General features: G+C 53.0%; 7 protein-coding genes across 7 annotated transcripts; 5 read left to right on the forward strand and 2 right to left on the reverse strand.

Moving 5' to 3' along the window:
* Positions 1-204: 204 nt before the first annotated feature.
* MYCFIDRAFT_31417 (uncharacterized protein) lies at positions 205-1,813 on the forward strand (the record flags this gene model as incomplete). Its single annotated transcript, XM_007930589.1, has 2 exons — positions 205-650; positions 703-1,813. The coding sequence occupies 2 exons, from the start codon at positions 205-207 to the stop codon at positions 1,811-1,813; spliced, it is 1,557 nt and encodes a 518-aa protein (XP_007928780.1).
* A 490-nt stretch (positions 1,814-2,303) lies between these two features.
* Positions 2,304-4,800, forward strand: MYCFIDRAFT_155927 (uncharacterized protein). Its single transcript, XM_007930982.1, has one exon. The coding sequence runs from the start codon at positions 2,489-2,491 to the stop codon at positions 4,553-4,555; it is 2,067 nt and encodes a 688-aa protein (XP_007929173.1). The 5' UTR covers positions 2,304-2,488; the 3' UTR covers positions 4,556-4,800.
* A 175-nt stretch (positions 4,801-4,975) lies between these two features.
* Positions 4,976-6,975, reverse strand: MYCFIDRAFT_177100 (uncharacterized protein; the record flags this gene model as incomplete). Its single annotated transcript, XM_007930983.1, has 15 exons — positions 4,976-5,032; positions 5,069-5,185; positions 5,215-5,279; positions 5,308-5,464; positions 5,499-5,680; positions 5,715-5,853; positions 5,895-5,963; positions 6,007-6,076; positions 6,106-6,204; positions 6,234-6,385; positions 6,422-6,521; positions 6,553-6,736; positions 6,758-6,793; positions 6,817-6,862; positions 6,889-6,975. The coding sequence occupies 15 exons, from the start codon at positions 6,973-6,975 to the stop codon at positions 4,976-4,978; spliced, it is 1,560 nt and encodes a 519-aa protein (XP_007929174.1).
* Positions 6,976-7,024: 49 nt separating this feature from the next.
* Positions 7,025-11,364, forward strand: MYCFIDRAFT_216109 (uncharacterized protein; the record flags this gene model as incomplete). Its single annotated transcript, XM_007930984.1, has 1 exon — positions 7,025-11,364. One exon carries the CDS (start codon positions 7,025-7,027, stop codon positions 11,213-11,215), a length of 4,191 nt encoding a protein of 1,396 aa, XP_007929175.1. The 3' UTR covers positions 11,216-11,364.
* Positions 10,589-11,620, reverse strand: MYCFIDRAFT_208484 (uncharacterized protein; the record flags this gene model as incomplete). Its single annotated transcript, XM_007930985.1, has 4 exons — positions 10,589-11,258; positions 11,281-11,305; positions 11,340-11,408; positions 11,438-11,620. 4 exons carry the CDS (start codon positions 11,618-11,620, stop codon positions 11,248-11,250), a joined length of 288 nt encoding a protein of 95 aa, XP_007929176.1. The 3' UTR covers positions 10,589-11,247.
* An 853-nt stretch (positions 11,621-12,473) lies between these two features.
* On the forward strand, positions 12,474-17,277 carry MYCFIDRAFT_217194 (putative ABC transporter; the record flags this gene model as incomplete). The annotated part of the gene is made up of 1 exon (XM_007931389.1): positions 12,474-17,277. One exon carries the CDS (start codon positions 12,474-12,476, stop codon positions 16,998-17,000), a length of 4,527 nt encoding a protein of 1,508 aa, XP_007929580.1. The 3' UTR covers positions 17,001-17,277.
* Positions 17,278-19,279: 2,002 nt separating this feature from the next.
* On the forward strand, positions 19,280-23,121 carry MYCFIDRAFT_141938 (uncharacterized protein; the record flags this gene model as incomplete). Its single annotated transcript, XM_007930986.1, has 3 exons — positions 19,280-19,657; positions 19,719-19,797; positions 19,853-23,121. The coding sequence occupies 3 exons, from the start codon at positions 19,280-19,282 to the stop codon at positions 23,119-23,121; spliced, it is 3,726 nt and encodes a 1,241-aa protein (XP_007929177.1).
* Between the last annotated feature and the right edge of the window lie 209 nt (positions 23,122-23,330).

A 23,330-nucleotide genomic window follows, 5' to 3' on the forward strand; every position in this document is an offset into this window, starting at 1 on the left:
TGCACTGCCTCATTTCGCACTCTGTAGGTATTCGAAGCTTCTCCCTGCTTCGCATAGTATCACGGTCCTTTGAAATTCCTTTGCTCGTCACCCGCTTCTGGCTTGCTTGCCCTCACCTCGCCACAGCTCCTGGCTACAGCTTCTATCCACGAGAACGAGTACCCCAAGAGACCGGCGCTCTTGTATTACCACATGGGTTCCAGCATGCCACTGAAGACGCTCGACTCTAGTAGCCAGCACCAGCTCTTTGACGATGTCCTGGAATTGACCTCCGCGAAGACGGCTGATCACGACCTTCAATATCTGACCGCCCTTCGCGCAGCACACCCAGACCTGATTGTGACAACCATTCCACAAAACAATGTCCCTTTGCTTGCGTTTGCCGGATCAGGCCATGCTACGTACGAGCTCGACAAGGAAACCGACTCCTATGCAGCTTGGAGAGGATATGTAGGGCCATCAGCTGCCACTCGCACCGGTGCTGTTGCTGAGGCGGTGCACTTCGCCAAATATCACTACAAATGGAACAACGAAGACTTCATGCTGTACTACGTCAACGGCCTGCAGTACGTGCTCAAGGAGAGGAAAGGCTCGGAGCATCCATTTGGGCCATCGAGAATTACCGATGAACTGATCAAAGCTGTAAGTGTGTGGTGAGGAAAGCTGACGAGGAAGATGCTGATGGCTTTGACAGGTCGGCAGCTGGCTCTTGGACGGCGTTGTCTGGGTCTACGACAATTATTGGTTTCAAGATAAGAAGCTTTTCCAGGAAGTTAAGAAGTCGAGTTGGGACAAGGTCATCTTGGACGAAGGCATGAAGAAGGAGATCAGTCAGACAGCTGAAAAGTTCTTTGACTCCAAGGACGTATACGATGATCTTGGAGTGCCTTGGAAACGAGGCCTTCTCTTCCATGGACCACCAGGAAATGGCAAGACGATATCCATTAAGGCCTTGATGCGAACTTTGCTTCTAGATCGGAAGCATCCAATTCCAACGCTCTACGTGAGGTCGGCCAAGTATACTTACAATATCAATGATGTCTTCCGGCAGGCGCGAAACTTGGCGCCTTGCATGCTGATTCTGGAGGACATTGAGACGATCGTAACGCCACAGACGAGAAGCTACTTCTTCAACCAGATGGATGGGCTTGAAGACAACAGCGGGCTTTTTGTGGTCGGGTCCACCAATTATCTGGACAGACTTGATCCTGGCTTGACCTCCAGACCAAGCAGATTCGACCGGAAGTACTTGTTCCCCCTGCCGAACGAACACGAACGCACGCTTTATTGTCAATATTGGCAGCGGAAGATCGCCCACAAGCCGGATATAAAATTTCCGGATCGGCTTTGCCCGGCAATGGCATCCATCACGGATGGCTTCTCCTTCGCCTTTCTGCAGGAAGCTTTCGTGGCCAGTCTGCTGTACATCGCTCATGAGGCGGGTAAGACCGCTAAATACGACGATGATCTGGAGAAATACCAGCTTTGGAGAGTTTTCAAGAAGCAGGTCGACACTCTTCGAAAGGAGATCCGAGAGGAGAGCACCTCGTTACCAGAGTCCGAAACAATGGACAATGGGCCTGTTAGTAACGACCAGGTATTCCAGAGCCTCGAGGATACGGTCGATGGAGGCAGAGGCCAGCAGATGCGACATGGTATGGTGATTACTGGCAAGAATGAGCGTGCCATATCTCATGCCTTTGGGCAGCTGGACTTACGCAGTAGTGATGAAGAGGTCGTGACTTTGCCATACTCCAAAGGCCATTTCATCAACTCTGCGGCGTTCTCAGATGGCTTGAACAGCATTGTATAGCAGACACGAGACTCCAAGCTGTGCGCCGCGTGTAAGCGTACAATGTCCTGCGAGTGGCGTGATTTTCATGTGAAGATACCGACTGTAGGAGAGCATACCCTACAATGCCAGATTCACGCTGGACGTACCGAAAGCCTGCTTTGCAGAGTGATCATCCGAAGTGAGCTCCGAGTTCCGGCACAGATTATGCAGTTGGTGAAATACGACGCGAATGGTATTTGCTTAGACTTCACGGTAGCCGAAGTCTGTCATTAGCTGTCGTAAGCTCCTCTCCAGTCAGCTTTCCAAATTCCATGCCTGCCCCCGCGTGTGAGGTCATCAGCAACACGAGACGACCTGCCGTGTCAAGATATTGTCGTCCGCAGTCAAGCCATCCAGCAGTGGAGCCACGCCGGATCAACACCATGACGTGCAGCAGTTGTTGCGAAAAATTCTGGTTGTTCTTGGGAGTGGATTCTGATCGTAAATCGTCCAGTCGACTCGTTTCCTGGTGCCGAGAATGCTTGGCAAGAAGGCTTGAAAGAACTTGGCACTGAGAGATCGACAAGGTTGGTGGCTTGTTTCTGGCCTGTCTAGCCGACGGCTGACTGCCCTCGAGGCTCGCGCCATCCTCGAGCCCAGCCCTGCGCTCATAGTCTTCTACCATGACTCCCGCGTTATATTCTGCATTTTTACATGACGCGCGCATTTCTGCCTTGCACAGAAGCCTTGATATATTCTCTACCGCATCAGCTCGAACTGCAGAACGACGAGAAAGCATCGCGAGACGACAAGGTGTCGGCTTATCGCGGCACAACCAATACCATGTCGCAAGAGCAGGGAAAGGCTCAGGATGCTGCGCAAAATGCGTCAGAGCAGTCGCCCGAGACCGTGAACAAGAAGGCGACGCAAGAAGGTCATGCAGATATCAATGGCCAGCCGGAAGAAAACGAGAAGCAGACCAAGCAAGAGCCAGATAATAGTGCGCCCGCAGCACGATGGGATACGCAAAAATCGAAACCAGGACCCTCAGGTGGATTTGACAGCACGCCCATACCGTCGCGACCGCCAGGATATACCATAAAAGTGACGTTGCATAGAGCAGAAAACCTTCCCATTGCAGATGTTAATGGCTTCTCCTCGGATCCCTACTGCTTAGCTCAGATCAACACAGATACTCCAAATCGTCACAAGGAGGACCCACCATTACGATGGAGAACGCCGACCGTGCGCAAGAACACCGAGCCAGAATGGAACGAAGAGTGGATCATCGCCAATGTGCCGGCCTCTGGATTGAAGATGAAGGTTCGCATATATGATGAAGATCTGGCTGACAAGGACGACCTGCTCGGCAAAGTGCATGTAACTGTACCGCAACTAGATGAAAGCTGGCCTGGTATCAAAAACCAGGGATACAAGCTCATCGCTCACGATGGTAGCAAGAGGGCCTACTTGCTGCAAGCTCTGACGACCTGTTTCAGACAGAACAAGCATTTCCGAGGGTATCTGTATTTGAGCATTGAGATGCTCGGACGTACTGCGGAAGATGGACAGAGTGGTCGATTGTACACTGTTGGACCTTGTCGCTGGACACGGCACTACAGTCCGATCCTTGGCCGCATTGTTAATGTCAAAGACCCAGACCAAGATGATGCAGAACAAGCGCACACCAATGGCGCTCAGACGAACGGCCAGCAGCCGGACGGCAAGCCGAAGAAGAAAGTTGATCACTACAACTTCCAAGCAAATCAAATGCAGCTCCAGGGACCTGTCCCAGCCCAGCTGTACCATCGATTCGTCGAGTTCAAACCATGGGTGGGCCGCATGTTCACGAGTGCCGGTTTGTCGGGTGTTCTTATGAGCAAAGCCCTCCACCACCAGCACGCGCGTGTATACAACTTCGGCCGCTCCACAGTCTGGGGTCATTTCCCAGAAGGTCCGTCGCCTGAAATGACCAAAAAGTTCCTCGACCTCGTACACTACGACCAAGGAGGCAGAATATACACCTATGTCATCACCTTGGATGCGCTCTGGAGATTCACGGAAACCGGTAAAGAATTCGGAATCGATATGCTTTCCAAACATACCATGCACAGCGACGTCTCCATCTACATCGCATTTTCCGGAGAATTCTTCATTCGCAGACTCAAGCATCGCCACCGACCCCCGCCACCAGACCCGGTGGAATCCTCAAGCCAATCGCATCCGCCCCAACATGAGGAAAACGAAGAACATCCACCCAGCGACATCAACGGCAGTGACGACGCACCCAAAGATCCCGCATCCTACGAACTAGTCATCGACAACGACTCAGGCACCTACCGGCCCAACGCCGACCTCCTCCCCCTTCTCCAAACCTATCTCAGCCATCAACTCCCCGGCCTCCACATTCTAACCCTCGACTGCAACAAAGACGCCGAACGGCAACAACGCATGAAAAAAGAACAACGCGAACGCAAAAAATCTTCAGGCGAGCACATCGTCTATACAATGCGCAGTCGCTCTTCTTCCATTTCTTCATCTGACGTCGATGAACTCGATCACATTGAAGCGGGACTGGAAGATGAAGATGCGATTGCGCATGAACATGGAGTTTTCTCGCAGGCGGCGAAGGATGCGAAGTTGAGGAATAAGCAGAGGGTGAATAAGTTGAAGAGGGATTATAAGTTTAATAATCATAATAAGCAGAAGAGGGACGGTGGGGATGGGGATGAGGAGGGTGCGATAGGAGGTGATGAGGCTTTGAGATCTGCGCGGACGTAGTGGCGATTCGAGATGGTATAGCGATCGGGAGGCTATTTGTACTCGGGTGTCGCTTTTCTTGGATTCACTTTTTTGGGAGTTGATTTCTCGATACCCCAAAGCACGTGGCTGTTGCCATATTGATGATTGAGCTTAATTAGCGTGCTTGTGTTGTCTTTCCTCGCGTTTAATTTTCGGGATTACTTTGTATATAGCGATGATCTTCATTTTCGATCGGCTTTCTATCTTCCCGAGTCAGAGTCTACATTGGCGATCTTTGTGGTTGTTCATCGTCGTGTACGTAGATAGGCATTACGCAATGAGGGGAGGGTCGTTTCAGCTGTCTCGTCGGAGATGATGTCCGTTTTTCTCGAGATTCTATGCGGGATTCGACCGTTGCAGGAACGTGATGATCTCACATGGATATATTCGGAGTTGTATTCAGCAATGAAAAGCTATTGCCGTTCTTGGGTGGTCAGTCAGCGTTTCAGTGTGGACCTGGTTGCCTGTTCTCGGAGGATTAATTCTGATCACGGCCTTGTTGGCGTGTGCATCATGCGGAGGCGGCGAAGGCAGTCCTTCGTGCACGGCTGTCTTTACTGCCCAGCATGGCGCGAAGGAGCTCAGTAGCCGGACAGGCCGTTCGCTAACCTTGATGTTATGCCAGAGCTCGTTAGCACAAGCTTGAGCGAGGCTTGCATCCGAAGCGACATGTCAACAGGCAGGCAAGGCAGAAGTTCGCCTGCTTTTGTGTGATAATGCACCTCGGAGACATGTGCAGGACGATGCAATGCTGGTGGACGATGTGTTGTCTGAGGGTGACGGTCTGGAGGCTGCAGCACTGACCAGCCATCTTGGCCGATATTCAGACTGACTAGCCACTGGGCAGCGACGTTCGGCAGCAGTGTTGAAAGTTGCACTTGTCGTCGACTGACTTTGGAAATTGGCAGGCGCGAAGCAAAACAAGGGCTGTCAATGCTTCGTTGTCGTGTTCAAGTTCGTCAGGTGGCAGGTGGCGGTGTTCTGTTGCAACAGGATGGACCCTGTCTTTCAGACAGCGCAGAAAGTGGAGGACCTCCGTGAGTAAGGCAGTGGCAGAATAGGAGGTGTCACAGGCATGATCGCTCCGTTCAGGCACGTGTGAGCCTCAGGTGGGAATGCTGCTATAGCGAGAACAGACCAGGCGTCGTATGAGGTGGGCCATGAGTTGGTGGGCGTTGTGGCGGCGCGATTGACGTTTGACCTCCGGGAGAGTGTTCATCGGGGTGTGTGCTCAGATAGCCGACGTGGATGTGCGGTGCAAAGAGATTTGCGCGTGTCTGGATGTGCAGGTGTGTATTGCGCGCAAGTGTGAAAAGACGCGCTCGCGCCTTGGAAGAAGGCATGCGCATGCGCGGTCAGGGTCCGTGAGCGGCGTCTTTTCTTGGAACTGCTTCGACGTGCAGTGTGTATGTATGTGCTCTCGTCGTCACGAGGCTGACGGCAATTGATGTGATATCGTGTGATATCGTTGGGGGAATTGCTGAAGCCTGAGTGGCATCGCTGCAGCAATAATAATATGGGCACGTCACAATGGCAACGGCCAGGCAGATTGCGCAAGAACAGCCTTCTTTCGCGCCGTTTTGCTGCATAATGAGATAGTACTAGTTGCCATGGCTGCAGCACGCTGTCTGTGCTACCCACCACCCACCACCTGCACCTCATCGGACATCCACCGCCGCCACCGTGACTGCCCTGCCTGGCCTGCTCTTTCCTGACTTCCGGGTCCACCTCCATACTGCAGTCTGTATTAAAACGGCGGCGCAGAAACGGGATTAGTTCTAGTGGATGCGGGATCAAGAAAGCTCGTGGCTGCCCGGGGTCCCTTGAAACGCGCATCCCTGCCACGTCCACCTTCATGTCGAGCTGCTTGTGTTGATGATGCAGGCAGGCGAAATTCAAGTTTCGCAGCTCCATCATCCATGGCCTTCGCCCGGACGGCCTCGTGCTCCGCCATCCTCCATCCTCGTGCTCAACACATCCTGCGGCCCTGCCCTTCGAGCGCCAAATACCGCGCGCTCATCCCCTCGTTTGTATTCGCATCGCATCGCATCGCATCGCATCGTCCCAGCGACCTCACGGCTGCGTGAACGGTACACGTAACACGTGAAACGTCGGCGAACCACTCCCGCCACGGAACCTCCTCCAGCGCATCAACCCCCACTGCAGCTCTTCAAAGCGCACGCCTTATTATTTCCTCCCCTTGCCCTTGCTCTTGCTCTTGCTGCAACTTCAACCCGCACGCCTGCCCGATTGCCTGTTGCGTCGAAGAGGGAAGGACATCTCCTCCTTGGACATTGGCATTGGCGGGGCACGTGGACGAATGGCAGGCTGTTGATGGCAGACGTCGACCCTCGTTCTCTCTGTACGGAGTCTGCTGAGCATTCATCGGTACACGGCATTTCCGCTGACAACCTGCAGAGTAATCGCTAATTCGGCGGCATCGCCAGCATGCCCATCAAGTCCAACAGACCTAAACTCGTCAAGACACGCAGCTCCGACAACTCGCTTTTGCAATCTCAACTCGACGACTACAGCGAATTGAATTGCTCTCGAACATCGGTCAGTGATCTCAGGAGTGCCCAACGGCCTGCCTTCCTGCGTCAGCCCAGCGGCACATTCGAGGAAGACGTCGGCACTGCTGCCGATATGACCCCTTTCAACAAACGCCTGACCAGGACGGCATCGGCTTCGGCTCTTGACCAGGAATTCGGTGCTTCTCCCACTTCAGTCAACAGCATCGATTTCATCCGAACCATGAGTGGCTCCAGTCTCGAAAGCAGCCGATCACCGCCGCCCGTGCCCGATCTACTTAAAAGCACCAAGCTCGACCTCGAGCAAGCTATCAATCTGCTGCAGGAGTTGAAGAAGACAGCCAGCCCGGAGGAACTTGTCTCGCTTCATCGAGCACTTCTCCCAACCAGGGATGCGTCGCCAGGAGCTGTCCCACAACTGTCTTCCATTGGGGAGCATGTCGCCTACTCAACCTCGGCTGCACCACGAGATCGTGTTCGATCTGCCATTCCACCCGGCCTCGCCACTCGCAGCGGCATGTCTGGCGATCCTTTGAGGTCCCAGGAAGATGTGGCCAAGATGACTGAAGCCTCGAAGGAGAAGAAAGGAGCCTGGTTCAGTGACACTCGCGCACTCGCATCAGTCCGAACGAGAGCGCGGACACTGTCGATGATCAGCACAGGAACAGCACCCGATACTACCACCGTCCACAACGGCGCATTTGGTCCTGGTACTTTACGCATCACGAATGGCAGTGCGTCGCCCGAGCCAGGTATCATTACAAAGCTCGTCGCGGAGAAAGAAGGAGAGGTGGCAAGGATCCAGGACGTCACAGATGAGGATGATGCCGAAGTCGTCAAGAAAGACACTCCTGTCCAGCAGCCGAATCTCACACCCTCCCGCCGTCTCAGTCTCGATGTGCAATTTGGCCAGGGTAGTCTCGATTCTGCGAGGACCAACCCACCTGCAACTCTTGCTGAGCGCAGACAGAAGCAGTGGGGTATGCGCATCACGACTGCACCAGTAGGAACAACTAGCATCCCGATGCCTCAATCATCAAGCGCAAAGGTCAAGCCTGATGACCGAGTGGAACTGCGGTCCCAGAGACATACCAAACGACGAACAGTTGGGCACTCTGCTGACCTCAGTATCACAACTGATCTCCCTCGATTCGGCCAGCGATGGGCACACCGCGCTGCTCATCTCTCGAATGAATACATGCTGGATTGTGACATCACGTCTAGCCCATATGACGAGGAACTCGATCCCACCAAGCGTCTGAGTACGGTCCATGACATCGACGAGGAGAAACGAGACTCTGGAACGGATGCCTGTGTCCAGGCACTGCTCAAGTTGACCGGACGCTCCGACATCACGACCGATGGCAGCGATGCAGACGAGGTCCCGAGCGGTACGGCTATTTCAAGTGATGAGAGCAAGTCAAGTGGCGTCTCGCATTTGGACCCGCGCTTTAGAGTCCCTTACAAGCAGGACAGTGGATACTGTTCTGAAGCCTCCAACTGCAGCTCGCCGCCCCAATTGGGTGTGTTTAACAGCTCGTTTCTCGGAAAGGAGCTTGAGCCCACGCCAGAGCAGCCAGCTGAACTCGAGTCTCTTGCTCCCTCCCGCGCTGCCACCATCAAGGCAGAAATGCCACGGACCAAGGACGCTGTGGACAGCGATGTTGCAGGTCTCATCAACATGCACGAGCAGCTGAGTGCCACGTCTTCGCTCACAGCTACGCCATCGCCTCGTCCCGAAATTATCAAGCTGAATGAGCCACCCCAGAAGAAAAGCTTCTCGCCGCTCGCACTCTTCAAATCCAGGAACAGAGCAAGTAAGCGGGCAAGTCTTGCGCCTGCTGAAGTGAAGAGCACTGAGAAGTCCGATCGTGATCGTGTCATTGCAACGGCAACTGCTATGCAGACGCCGTCAGGCGATTACGCTGCAAGTCGTCAGTCAATGGACGGCAAGAGAAGATTGCAGAAACGTATGCCGGAAGCGGTGCGTGAGGTCCGAATGCGCCAGTCAATGGATATTGCTTCTCAAGCACGCAGCATGGAGTCGCCAGCAAGTTCGCCTCCAGTTCCCACGCTGCACTTGGGATCGAGCACAAATACCAAGTCTGGAAAGACTGTCTTCCACAGTGTACCTCCTAGCGTGAGTGCCTCTGACGCCGACGATGAATCCAAGAGCACTGCTTCCACCGCTACAGAGAGGACCTCCAGTAGCTGGAGACGTCGAAGCAAAAGCTTTGCACGCAAGCGCAGTCACAGCACTCTCCAAGAGCCGAAGGCCGAAGAGTCTCCCGCGCCATCTCTGCCTGCAACGCCTCAGCCTTCTACACCTGAACGCCGACGAAACAGAAGTATCGCAAGCTTCGGACTCAGCTCAAAAAGACAAAGTGTTGATACCGCTGGCGTCAGCTGCACGAGAAGTGCCGGTTCGACCGAATCGACGCACAAAGACTTCAGCTCTGTCGCTCGTGCTTTGGATCCGGCTTCACATGAGGAAGCCAAGGAGAGCAGACTCAGTGCCGCACTACCGAAGGCCATATCGAAAGTCAAGTCTTCAAAGAACCTCAGGGCTCGGGCGACGATAAATCTGGCCGAATCCAAGGCCAAAGACAGCAATACCATGCCTGACAAGAAGACTCGAGCAGACATCGCCCCAGTCTTACCAATGCCTCACATAAGCAGCTATCAGCGCACAGTGGAGGACCTTTTCCCAGAATGGCAAGGCAAGCCAGCTTCGAAGGACTCCTCTCCGGCGGCGGCGGCCATGGAAGCTCAACTACTCCAAGCTTTCCCATACGCCGGTGCCTCTAAGAATGCATCCAGCTGTATCCCACCTCTACCTGAGCTTCCAGCCGACATGGACCTCAGAGTCTCAAGAGCAGAGGAAATGGTTGCGAAAAAGTTGAGACTGAGTCCCAAGCCATCTCCATCTCCTTTAGCTCGCACCAGCGTCGACTCTGCCCAGGCTCGGAAGCAAGCAGTAGTGAAGCAGATTCCGAAGCCAAAGCCAGAAGCACCGAAGTTGGCTGTTGAGTCGAAGCCACGTGCCGATGACGAGGACTTGTTTGAAGCCGAAAGCATCAAAGACGAACCGGCTGGAAACAGTGAAGGCGCTCACCCGAGATTCAGCTTCGAAGAAATCCCAAAGCCCGGGATCTATTTGCCATATCGCCCGGCAAACACAGACGCTCCGAGATCGTCCTCTCCAACTCAGGATGCAAAATATTCGGGATGGCCTGGCTGGGAGACACAATCTAAACTGTGGCAGCAAAAGACAACTGCGATGGAGAGTACAACCACTCTGACTTCAGTCGGCACAGCCAGGCCGTTTGAAGAGAAGATTCCCGTAGTGTCGGAGAGCGAGACTGGTAACGAGTCCGACGCGCCCGCCATCGTCGTCTCGCGATACATCACGCCTCTCACTTCGGAGAGTGCTAGCCGAGCCAAGTCTCGTGATCGCAAGAACAGTGCTCCGAGCGCAATCCAATCAACATCAGACCTCCTGGAAGACACGAAGGACGCCAAGTCCGTCGACGCGAATTTGATGCGCACCAACAGCATGGTGTCGACGGCCACTTTTGTGACAATGTGGTCTTCGGATGAACGACCATCAAAGGTTGACGTCGGTCGTTCAAGTTCTGCTTTCTCGTCCACTACCACGACAACAACGGTCTCTACAGTCTCATCACGCACCTCGTATGCCACGAGCAACAGCTCAAGCACGTCCTTGTCCCAGAACGCCCAAGGCACAAATAGAGGCTCATCCCAGGCCGGTAACTACCTGCCTTACAGGCCTACAGACTCTGTCGTCGCGGAGCGATCTCGTGCTCTGAACAAAGCACGCCGCTCATGTAACATCAGGACAGAAGAGTTGGCGCATCTCGGACTTGTGGAGGAGGAACCACCACTCCCCAGCCGCAGTACAGACGTGCCTGACCGATTCAGCGGTGGACTCGGCTATGGCTGGGACCGCGAAACTGGTTTCATTGCCAGTGCCGGCTCTCGCAACGGTTCCACTGAGACGGTCAACCGCAAGAGCGTCAAAACAAGCGAGACCTACGGGCTCGATCTGACTGATATTCCCATCTTCCTTCAACGCAGGCCGAATTGAAAGAATAATGTCTTTGTGTGGTAACAACAGCGTTACGAATTTCCTGGTGTTGGCGGCACAGCGACGAAGGAAGCAATGTATAATCATAAACTTGAGAGAAAAAAACAAAGTTATAATTATATACATACAATGCAGTATTTGTAATGTTCATGACTGCGACTATTATCTTCTCATCAACTGCGCTCTTTTCTTTCTTGTGCAGTATCTCCTCCGCCCTACCACCGGATTTGTGCGGGCTCGAGTCTCTACTCGCTCTCTTCTGCGACTATTCCATGCCATGCCGGAGTCAAACTCGTGGTGTTTGACTAGTATTTTCTCAGCACGCCGATTTTCTAACAGCATGGCAGATGATTTGTTGGCTTTTCTCGTTGTATCTGCAAGTAGTCGGAGGTCGGCTACTGCCATTGCAAAAGCGGTTAGCCGCTCCGAATACAAACAGGCTAGACAATAGTTTCTAATGGGCTTCACGGTCTGTGACTCGTCCATTTTTCGGGAGGTCAGATTGTGAGATGCCCGAGTGCCAGACGCCCGAGTTCGGCCGCACGCGTTTTGACCTTGCGCTTCCCTACATGGGATGGGCATGTCGTCCTACTCGCAAAACTTATGTCATTCCAGCTTGATCTCCGAAAAGTGGTGACAGGCCTATCCAGTGTCAACGACTCAACGATAGGGATTGAAAATCGGCGGTCGGAATATTCTAGCCTCGGCCACGGATGCGAGGCACATCGAGCGAGCTATACTACATCAAAAATTGCAATCGGGAGTCGGAAGCGTGGAAGTCGCCTTCTCGCCGACAGTCTTCAAACGGAATACCCGTTTCCCTGCTGGATTTTGGTGGAGAATCAATCGTGCATGTTCTAGCCATACAAAGGCACACGCCGCGCCAGCACCATGTTCTCCTCATCGTAATGCATTCCTCACTGTCAGCTTTGTCTCATCATCATCATCATACTGTATCCATCTCATGCTTTCTTTGTTCGCCGCTAGTCCTGCGGAGTCGCGTGCGAGAAATCAAGCTCTTCGTCTTAGCGGACAAGCTCATGTACGGACGTGCCGTTTGCCGTCTGCAGCTCCCAATCAAGAGCGTTGATTATAAACGGTAAATGTGGCGTGGCGGTCGGGGGAAAGCTATCGTTCCTTGCCGATCGTTGACGAGTGATGCCTTCACTGCCTCTTATGTACTTTGCGCAGCCGCGTCTTTTGTGCTGTGCTTGCCAGTGCTCTTCTCTCCGAGTCAGTCTTTACAGCTGCATCGACCATGTCGGCTCCGGGAGCGGATAGACCATGGACACCAACACCGGGAGCAGATAGACCGTGGACGTCAACAACTTCTGAGACCGCTGTGCCTGGCGACTCCAGTCACTCGGAAACTCCACCCTTAGGCGAGGAGCCATTCGAAGGCGAAGGCGAAGGCGTGGGCTTGGAGAAGGAGCTCAAGCACGAAGAGAAAGTCGTCGATTACGGAGGCGTAGAGGAACGCAGTTCCCAGGATGGAAGTGACTTGGAGAGGAAACAGCAGGAGCCTCACATCGAGCGAACAAGAAGTAATTGGACCACGGCCACAGGTACCAGTTACGCTGCAACGGAGTCTGACGAAGGCGCCCACGCGTCGACACCACGGAAACGGAGATGGAGCGAACGACTCAATCCATTGAGGCACCGAGAACGAATGCCTGTGCCCGATGAACGCCAGCCGTCGCGTGAGCACCAAGCGGGATTCTTCAGCATCTTGACCTTCCAATGGATCTCGCCGCTGATGGGCGTCGGCTACAACCGGCCACTGGAATTGAATGATGTTTGGGCCGTGAATCCAGACAGAAGGGTAGAGGTGATGCAGGATAGACTTTTGGCATCCTTGGAATACCGCAAGGGTCGAAAAGATTGGTTTTCGCCCTTGTCCATGGCATTGTACGACACCTACAAGACGGAATTCTGGATCGGCGGAACATGCAATCTGATCGCGTCATGTCTTCAGGTCCTGTCGCCCTTCACCATGAGGTACTTGATTGCGTTTGCAGGCAAGGCGTACGCTGCTTCGGTTGGGCGAGGAACCGCTCCCCATATCGGCGAAGGAATCGGCTTGGTGCTGGGCATCACCGGCATGCAAATCATCCAATCAATGTGCACGAACCACTTCATATATCGCGGTATGATGGTAGGCGGGCAATGCCGTTCGGTCCTCATCTCGGTCATCTTCGAAAAAGCGATGAGATTGTCGGGCCGTGCGAAAGCAGGCGGTGCGACGGACGAGCCCCAAGAAAAGCCTGGGTGTGAACCTGGCAGCAAGCAAGAGAAGGCATATCTCCAGAAGAAGCTTCAAGATGCACAGAAGTCGAAGGGCCAGAAAAGGGGCGTTGCCGGTGATGGTCAAGGCTGGGGAAATGGGCGCATTGTCAACCTCATGTCCACCGACACCTACCGCATTGATCAAGCCGCCGGTATGGGCCACATGGTATGGACGGCGCCGATCCAGATCGTGCTGACCCTGGCGCTTTTGTGCATCAACTTGACCTACAGCGCGCTTGCTGGCTTCGCATTCATCTGCCTGATAATGCCTTTACTGGGCCGTGCCATTAAAAGCTTGATGGCTCGCCGCACCGTCATCAACAAGATCACCGATCAGCGTGTCAGCCTCACGCAGGAGATCATATCCTCGGTTCGCTTTGTGAAGTATTTCGGCTGGGAAACGAGCTTCCTTGGACGAGTGCAAGAAATTCGGACTCGTGAAATAAACAAGGTCTCGTTTCTCTTGTCCATTCGCAACGGTATCATGGCCGTGTCCATGTCGATTCCAATTTTTGCATCTATGCTCGCATTCATTACCTACTCACTTTCGCAGCACGCTCTGAACCCAGCACCGATCTTCTCGTCCCTGGCGCTTTTCAACGCTATTCGCATTCCGCTGAACTTCCTTCCCATGGTTCTTGGACAACTCGTGGATGCCAATGCTTCTCTTGCGCGAATCACAGAGTTCCTGGAGGCGGAAGAAATTCGTGACGAGGCTGTCTGGGAGAAGGGAGCCAAGTACGCAATCGAGATCAAGAGTGGAGATTTCACTTGGGAGCGCAATACCAGTGATAGCGCAGAAGGGGTACCTGGTCAGGCGCCGAAAAGCATTAAGCAAATGAAGCAGGAAAAGAAAAAGGATAAAGCCAAGGCAAAAGAAGACAAGAGACGATCCAAGGCTCTTTCGAAGGAAAAATTGGACGAGCTTCCACCCAGTCCGACCACGACTGTAGGCAGCTCAATTGACGAAGAGGAGAAGAAGCCTTTCGAGATCAAAGATGTCCATCTCACTGTCGGTCGTGACGAGCTTATTGCCGTCATCGGTTCAGTTGGATCTGGAAAGAGTTCGCTTCTCGCAGCCCTTGCTGGTGATATGAGGAAAACAAACGGAAGCGTCACGTTTGGTGCAAATCGGGCCTTCTGTCCTCAATATGCCTGGATTCAGAACGCGACAGTTAAGGAAAACATCATCTTCGGCAAACAATTTGATCGCAAATGGTACGAGAAGGTCGTCGATGCCTGTGCACTACGACCTGACCTAGACATGCTGCCCGCTGGTGATCTGACGGAGATTGGTGAGCGAGGTATCACTGTCTCCGGTGGTCAGAAACAACGCTTGAACATCGCCCGAGCAATATATTTCAACGCCGACATTGTGCTGATGGATGACCCTCTTTCAGCTGTCGACGCCCACGTTGGCAAACACATCATGGACAACGCCATCTGCGGTCTTCTTGCAGGCAAGGCTCGCGTGCTGGCCACACATCAGCTACATGTTCTGCATCGCGTTGACCGCATTGTCTGGATGAAGGAAGGCAGGATACACAAGATCGCTACTTTCCCAGACTTGATGGCTCATGATATTGAGTTCCAAAAACTCATGGAAACTACAGCCACCGAAGAGAAGAAAGACGAAGAAGAGCATGCAAATGAAGATGAGATTGAGGAAGAGAAGAAGGACATCAAGAAGAGGAAAGGCCGTAAAGCTGCTGCCGCCTTGATGCAGCAAGAGGAAAAAGCTGTTGACAGCGTTGGGTGGAACGTCTACATGGCTTACATCAAAGCAGCTGGCTCCATTATGGTCGCACCCGTCATCGTTGGCCTTTTGATCATCTCACAAGGCGCCAATATCATGACAAGTTTATGGCTGTCATATTGGACTTCACAAAAGTGGGGCCTGCAGCTCGGCACCTATATTGGCGTTTACGCGGCTCTTGGAGTCATTCAAGCACTTCTGATGTTCGCCTTCTCGGTGGTACTCACCGTATACGGTACCAAGGCCAGCAAAGTCATGCTTCACCGTGCCATGACGAGAGTGCTCCGAGCACCCATGTCCTTCTTCGATACCACTCCTCTTGGCCGCATCACGAATCGCTTCTCCAAGGACGTTGACACCATGGACAACGTTCTGACAGACTCCATTCGCATGTTCTTCCTCACCATGGTCATGATCGTTTCTGTTTTCATTCTTATTATTGCATACTACTACTACTTTGTAATCGCGCTGGTCCCGCTGACCGTGCTCTTCGTATTTGCTGCCAATTACTATCGGGCATCAGCACGAGAGCTGAAACGACACGAAGCTGTTTTGCGAAGCGTCGTCTTCGCTCGCTTTGGCGAAGCTGTTCAAGGCATCTCAACAATTCGCGCATACGGCGTACAAAGACAATTCGCAAAGAGCGTCAACGCATCGGTCGACTCCATGGACGGCGCTTACTTCCTTACATTCGCAAATCAACGTTGGCTGTCCACGAGATTGGACGCACTTGGCAACATTCTGGTCTTCACCGTCGGAATCCTCGTCGTTACCTCCCGATTCTCCATCAACCCAAGCACAGGAGGCCTGGTTCTTTCCTACATTCTCTCTATTGTGCAGATGATTCAGTTCACAGTCAGACAGCTGGCTGAAGTCGAGAACAACATGAACAGTACAGAGCGTATCCACTACTACGGAACCGAGCTTGAAGAGGAAGCACCACTCCACCTCGGCGATGTACCCGCATCCTGGCCCGAACACGGAGCCATCGACTTCGACAACGTTCAAATGCGGTATCGCCCCGGTTTACCTCTTGTACTGAAGGGCCTGACAATGCACGTTCGCGCTGGCGAGCGTATCGGAGTCGTTGGTCGCACCGGAGCAGGAAAGTCAACAATCATGTCCGTCCTCTTCCGACTCGTCGAACTATCCGGAGGAAGCATCAGCATCGACGGCATCAACATCGCCACAATAGGCCTCCACGACCTCCGATCCCGTCTAGCAATCATCCCTCAAGACCCAACCCTCTTCCGCGGCACAATCCGCAGCAACCTTGACCCTTTCAACGAACACACCGATCTCGACCTCTGGAACGCCCTCCGCCAAGCCGACCTCGTCGGCGAAGACCAAAACATCAACGACGAAGCCGGCCGCATCCACCTCGACACTCCCGTCGAAGACGAAGGCCTCAACTTCTCCCTCGGCCAACGCCAACTCCTCGCCCTCGCCCGCGCTTTAGTCCGCGGCTCACAAATCATCATCTGCGACGAAGCCACTTCCTCCGTCGACTTCGAAACCGACCAAAAGATCCAGAAAACCATCGTGAGGGGTTTCAAGGGCAAGACGCTACTTTGTATCGCGCATCGGCTCAAGACTATTATTGGTTACGATAGGATTCTTGTGATGGATTCGGGGAATGTTGCGGAACTGGATTCTCCTATTCGGCTTTATGATCGAGGGGGGATTTTTAGGAGTATGTGTGATCGTTCGGGGATTCGGAGGGAGGACTTTTTTTGCGTCTGAGGAGGTGAGGGTTGCTGCTGAGAGTCTCGAGATTGAGAAGACGGTGTCGGAGGTTGTTGGTTTATCGAAGTGATGTAATACAGAATGAGATGAAGGTTGGATACAGGATAAGACTGGGGGGGGGGGGGGGTTGACAGATACAGGAATTTTGGTATCAGGGTGAGATCAATATGGCGTTTGAAAAATTTGCTTGGATGATGAATCATGAATGTTATGAGGAAATTTGCATAGCGAGGGGGTTGAGTCGATTGTTGATGTATAGAAAAGATACTACTGTACCCAGCTCACTTATCATGAAGGACGGGATTCTGCAAATGTCGCTCGTTTGGACAAGAATTCTCGAGGAGCACTCCGTCTCAATGTCAAAGACTCTCTAGAGAGTATGTATGTCGTACAAACGACACAGGCCTATTCATCTAGAGTCTTGGAAAAGGCATCCTTACATAACGTTCATGTACGTCGTGATTGGTGGCCGCCATGGCTTAGCTAAATCCTGCGGTGTCTCGATGCGGTAGGCAGCACATCATATATACATGATCCACGTCCTGCTCTTTTATTACAATCTAAATCTCTCCACCCTCTTTTCACTAAACTATAACTTTTTCACTTTCATACCTCTTTTGTTTTTTAATTCAAAATTCCCTTTACTCGAGATTAAAACGTTTGGCTGCTGCTCGTTCGTCTTCGGACAACGTGTCCGGTGGTCATGGCGCCTGCTTGCACGGACTTAGGAAATGCGCAGCTCATTGATTCTGATCCGATGCCGCTGGAGGTGAAGCAAAGCCGTGTCTTCGTTTGCGTTGACCATGGCTGCACTTTCAGCGGAACCATTTTTGGGATCGAACCTCATCGGTCGGACTGGAGGCATGAAGAACTGGATAGTCTCGATATGCTGCCGATAGCCACCCATCAGGGGTGTTTCGATGCTCCAGCGTGGCTTGCCATGTTCGCTCGAAATGTGCCCGGAGGCGTCTTCTTCGGATCTTCTATCCAGGAAATGAATCAAGAGCGAAGGAGATTTCCCCTTGATATCTTGAGCAATGCTTCAGATCCTGCGACGTGAGTATCTACAAGTCTGTGAGAGTCAGAGACAAACAATCTAACTCGATGAGCAGAGACTGGTAGAGCCGAATTTTTTTCTTTCATTAAGTATGACACTGCAAAAGGTGTTTGGGATTTATGCTTCGGATGGCGAGCAAGTGCTACCAGCAAGTTCGAAATCCTGGCACTTCAATCGGGCGTGTGTGATCCTGCTTGGAAAAGTGTCCACTTGTGTATGACTTAAAACTCACTCACACTTGGATCACACATGGCCCTGGCCCGGCTGAACTCGTGCCCCCTTGACGAAACTATGGAGTAAAACAACAACACCAAGACGCTCGATACCCAAACATCTGAATTTACGAATTTGCTTGACGATGTGGATGCGATGGATATGGATCTATATTGGGAAGTTGAGCTGGGGGATGTGGCACAAGACGTCCGGATGGGGCAAGATTCTGCGTCGCCGCTGCAAGACTGGTTCCCAGCTTTGATGCCTCCTAGGGATGGGTCGAATTCATACTCGATCACTCCGGCGACCTCAATGGAACCCACTCCGCCTGGTCTCCAGATATGGATGCCAGATTGGAAGCAGCTGGAGGAGACATGCGATCTGCCCGGTCCAATCATGATGCTGCCAATTCTTTTGCCAGCAGACCTTCAGCAGCCCAGCAACGGTCACAGCCAGATGCAACCCATACTGCTCCCCCAACCACATCAACCCAGACCTCCTGCTTCCCGCGCTCTGCATGCCTGCTCCAGTTGCGACGTCAAATTCGGATCTCGCAAGGATATGCGAAGGCATGTCGAGAGCGTCCATCGTCGTGGGAGGTCGCATACATGCCCTCATCAGGATTGCAAGTACCATCGGGAGGGCTTCAGTCGGAAGGATATTTTGAAGAGGCATTTAGAGCGGAGACATTGAGGTTCTGCATATTTTCCAGTGTCGTGATGTATATATCGGAGTACACAATACATGTTATCGGCAATGAAATACAGTTCCTCTATCTTCAAGTCGGTGGTGATTATTGAAGACTAGCGAAGTGGTATTTGTTTTGGTGAAGGTGTTGTTTTCGGCTCAGAGAGAGTTTCGAGCCTCGGCATCGGCATCGGCATCGGCATCGGAACGCTGTGGATGCCAGTCGCGACTTTCACGAGCGGCTTGTATGTCCGCATATTCTTTGAGGGACATTTCGCGATCTGTAGATGGACGCATCACCCCTCTCGACTAGCACTGCATGGCTTCGGTCGCAGGGAGAAGGGGCGGCAATGCCTCGAGCGCGGTCGAGATTGCCATTCTGCCCACCCTCAAGAGCTGTCTGGTCAACCTTCCGTCGAACGTGGCGTATGCATTGATCAATCAAAACACCGTCGCCCAGAATGTTGTGGTGGAGATTCAATACCGACCGCCCCCTCCCGCCGGGTCAGATCCAAAGGCGAGGCCACCGGCGCCGCAATCTGTCTTCGTGGGATGGACGGGCATGCAGTCGCTGAACAAACTGGCACCTGCAGTAGGTCGAGATGGCATAAGAAGCGGGTCGCAAGAGAAGGAGGTGCCGACTGTGGAGATTGATGCTACATTTGCTCGGAGGCTGGGCATTGGCGAAGGGACGAAGGTGTGTCACAAGCGGAGAAGTAGCATATGAGGGACAGTTGGGCGCTGATGGTGGACATTAGGCTAGTGTGACACTGCATTTAGAGCCTCCTCAAGCACATACAGTCAATATTGAGCCTCTCACGGCGACTGACTGGGAAAGTAAGAGATGCCTGCCACGCCCACGAGTCCCCATATACTGATCGTCCATGCCTAGTAATTGAGCTTCATTCGTCCTTCCTGGAAATGAACTTTCTCTCCCAAGTCCGCGCCTTGCCAAACCCAGCTGCAGGGCACACGCATCCACTTACACTACATCTCACGCCTACATCTACTGCTAACGTCACAGTCACCTCGTTGGTGCCAGCACCAGCAGCCGGACAAGCGTTCGTCAAGATCTCCCCCGATGCGGAAGTCATTGTTGCGCCGAAGACCAGGCAATCGAACAGGCCAAGCAGCTCAAGAGACAACAGAAGCATCGGAAGCACAGGCCGGAGAAGTGCGGGCGGAAGGAGCACCGCAAGCCAAGCAAGACATAAAGGCGAGCGTGAAAACGAGAAGTCAAGGCCTCCTATCTTCCTTCGTGGCGTCACCCGAGCGCTTCAAAATGAGTGGTTTGAGGACGGCGGGGATGACTTGAAAGACGAAGGCCTGCGTGTCTGGCTGGACCGCGAGCATCTGCTATCTAAGACGCTTAGAGGTGTGACATGGGTTGCTGTCACTGTCATCAAACCAGCTGGACTCCAGGAACCGGTCGATCCCCAGGCCCAGCCGACGCCAGACCAGCAGCCTGCTCAAAAGGTCATAGCGAAGGCAGTCGCTTGGGAAGATGCTCCAGACAGTCGACATGCGGCGCTATCGTCATTGCTTTGCTCTGTGCTTGGCTGCGAGGGCATCGTAGGTGGTATCGTACGCATCGACCCGGCCCCACCACCTTTGCCTCGAACAGCCTCTGCTTTGAAGGATCCATCTCAACAGGCGAGCAAAGAAAACATCGTCAAGCGGCTTCGCATCACCCCATTTGCTCCGACACAAGCAGAGAAGAAAGCCATTGGCTTCAAGTTTGGTGGAGAGTCGAAGACCGAGAAGGAGGAGGCCGTGCAACGCATCAAGTCTATCCTTGGCAAAAGTATCCTCGAGGGGCCTATCACAGATGGAATGCTGCTACCGGCGCGAGAAGGGTGGCCAGGAGGCATTCTTGACTTTGATCCTGCACCGCCTGGCGACCCGGCGAAAACCAGAACGCACTGGCTCATAGGTGGCGAGAGAAAGCTCGAAATTGCCGTTCAAGCCGAGACAGCAAGGCAGAAAAGTCCGCAATGGCCACCTGGTGAACCATTGCCGGACGAGATCCCTACGATGGTGGGTATCGACACAACCATCGAACAAACACGGAAAAGTCTACTGCATACTTCCTCAGTCCTGTTGACTGGTGGTCTTGGCTCTGGAAAGACGTCTCTAGCCCATCTTCTCGCTCATCAATTGCGTAACGAGTACCTTTCCAACATCATTTACTTTCCGTGTCGAACGATGGTCACTGATGAAACGAGAGTCAAAACCATCAAGGACACGCTTCAGCGCATCTTTGCCTCGGCAGCTTGGGGTGCCAGGATAGGAGGACGATCGGTCGTCATACTTGACGATATCGACAAGCTGTGTCCAGTTGAAACAGAGCTGCAAGTCGACGCAAATGGCAGAAGCAGGCAAGTCAGCGAACTGCTCTGCTCTACTGTGAGGCAGTGGTGTACTCGAGACTCAGGAGTGGTCATGCTTGCAACTGCTCAAGGCAAGGAAGCGGTACACAATGTAGTCATCGGCGGCCACGTGGTGCGAGATATTATTGCCCTCAAGGCACCGAGTAAAGATGGGAGACGAAAAGTGCTCGAACTCCTAGTCAACCAAGCGAAAAAGGCCAGCAGTAACGATGGTGCAGAAACCATACTCCGAGATGGCGGTGCTGCACACGAATGGATGGAAAGTTCAGACGGCGAACCTAGCAGACCAACTTCGGCCAATGGTCCAGATGGGGTTGAAGATGGTTTCGATGCAGACCTAGATCTACTTGACGTCGCAGGCCAGACTGATGGCTACATGCCTGGCGATTTGGCTCTTCTCGTATCGCGAGCTCGCAGTGAAGCCCTCATTCGCGCAGTCTCGGACGAATCCTTATCCGACGATGTCAATCTAACTGGCATCGATTTCACGGCAGCCTTGAAGGGCTTTAAACCGGCATCTTTACGCGGCGTGACCCTGCATTCTTCTACAACCACATTCGCCAGCATAGGTGGCTTGACTGAAACGCGGCAGACTCTTCTGGAGACACTACAATACCCCACCACATATGCTCCCCTCTTCGCCAAATGTCCACTTCGTCTACGATCAGGTCTCCTCCTCTACGGCTACCCGGGTTGCGGCAAGACTCTCCTCGCCTCTGCCGTTGCAGGCGAATGCGGTCTCAACTTCATCTCAGTCAAAGGTCCTGAAATCCTCAACAAATACATCGGTGCCTCAGAGAAGTCAGTCCGAGACCTCTTCGAACGAGCTGAAGCAGCGAAGCCATGCGTCCTCTTCTTCGACGAATTCGACGCCATAGCACCCAAACGTGGCCATGACAGCACAGGCGTCACGGATCGCGTCGTCAATATGCTTCTCACAATGATGGATGGCGCCGAAGGTCTATCCGGCGTCTACGTCCTCGCAGCAACCTCTCGACCCGACCTCATCGATCCCGCGCTCTTGCGTCCAGGCCGTCTCGACAAATCTCTGATCTGCGACATGCCAAACGAAACCGACCGTCTCGACATTCTCCACGCAATTTCCAAAAAACTCCATTTAAGTCCCGACCTCCTCGACAACACGAATCCCTCCCAAACGTCCCTCCACGAAGTCGCACGCCGTACAGAAGGCTACTCCGGCGCCGACCTTCAAGCAGTCATGTACAACGCTCATCTCGACGCGATCCACGAAATTCTAGGCGATGGAACATCTCAAGACCTCACCGGCCCCAACACAAAAAAGCAACAAAGAACAACAACAACAACAGCAGCAACAACCAAGCATCAAGATTTCACCTGGTTCCAAATGGGCCAATTCAACCCCCAAAATCCCCTCGAATTCCCTCCTCAACAAGCCGCCGAACGCGCCAAAATCGCCACAAAACTCCTCGCTCTCCAACAAGCCCGGAAAAAAGCCAAAGCGGACCGTCAAGCTTCTCGACTTCCTCCATCTCAAGTTCGACCCGGTTCTGCAATGTCTAACCTCTCAGCATCGGCACCGCAAACCAATGGTGAGACTTCTTCAACTTCCGAACCAATAATTCAATGGCACCATCTCCAAAAATCTTTGCAGGAAACAAGAGCTTCGATTTCGAAACAGGAACAGGCGAGATTAGCGAAAATTTATAGAGAGTTTGTTGTGGGCAGGAATGGGGATATGACGGATGGACAGGGAAGTACGGAGATTGGGGGGAGGACGAGTTTGATGTAGTTAGTGGTGAAGTGATTCAGGATGTTGAGATTGAGAAGAACTTCATGTGAGCCAATTTTCTTCTGGTGATTCGTTCAATAGCGTGAAGCTATCTTATCATCTCCATCTCGTAATCTATGATACCTCGCTACTCAACCCAGCGCGAGGGGCGCGAATTCCTGAGACAGAATCTCAAGCGAACGCCTTGTCAATTACTTCCCTGCGAGAAA

Source organism: Pseudocercospora fijiensis (genome assembly GCF_000340215.1).
Source record: "Pseudocercospora fijiensis CIRAD86 unplaced genomic scaffold MYCFIscaffold_7, whole genome shotgun sequence".
In the NCBI taxonomy this organism is placed as follows: domain Eukaryota; kingdom Fungi; phylum Ascomycota; class Dothideomycetes; order Mycosphaerellales; family Mycosphaerellaceae; genus Pseudocercospora; species Pseudocercospora fijiensis.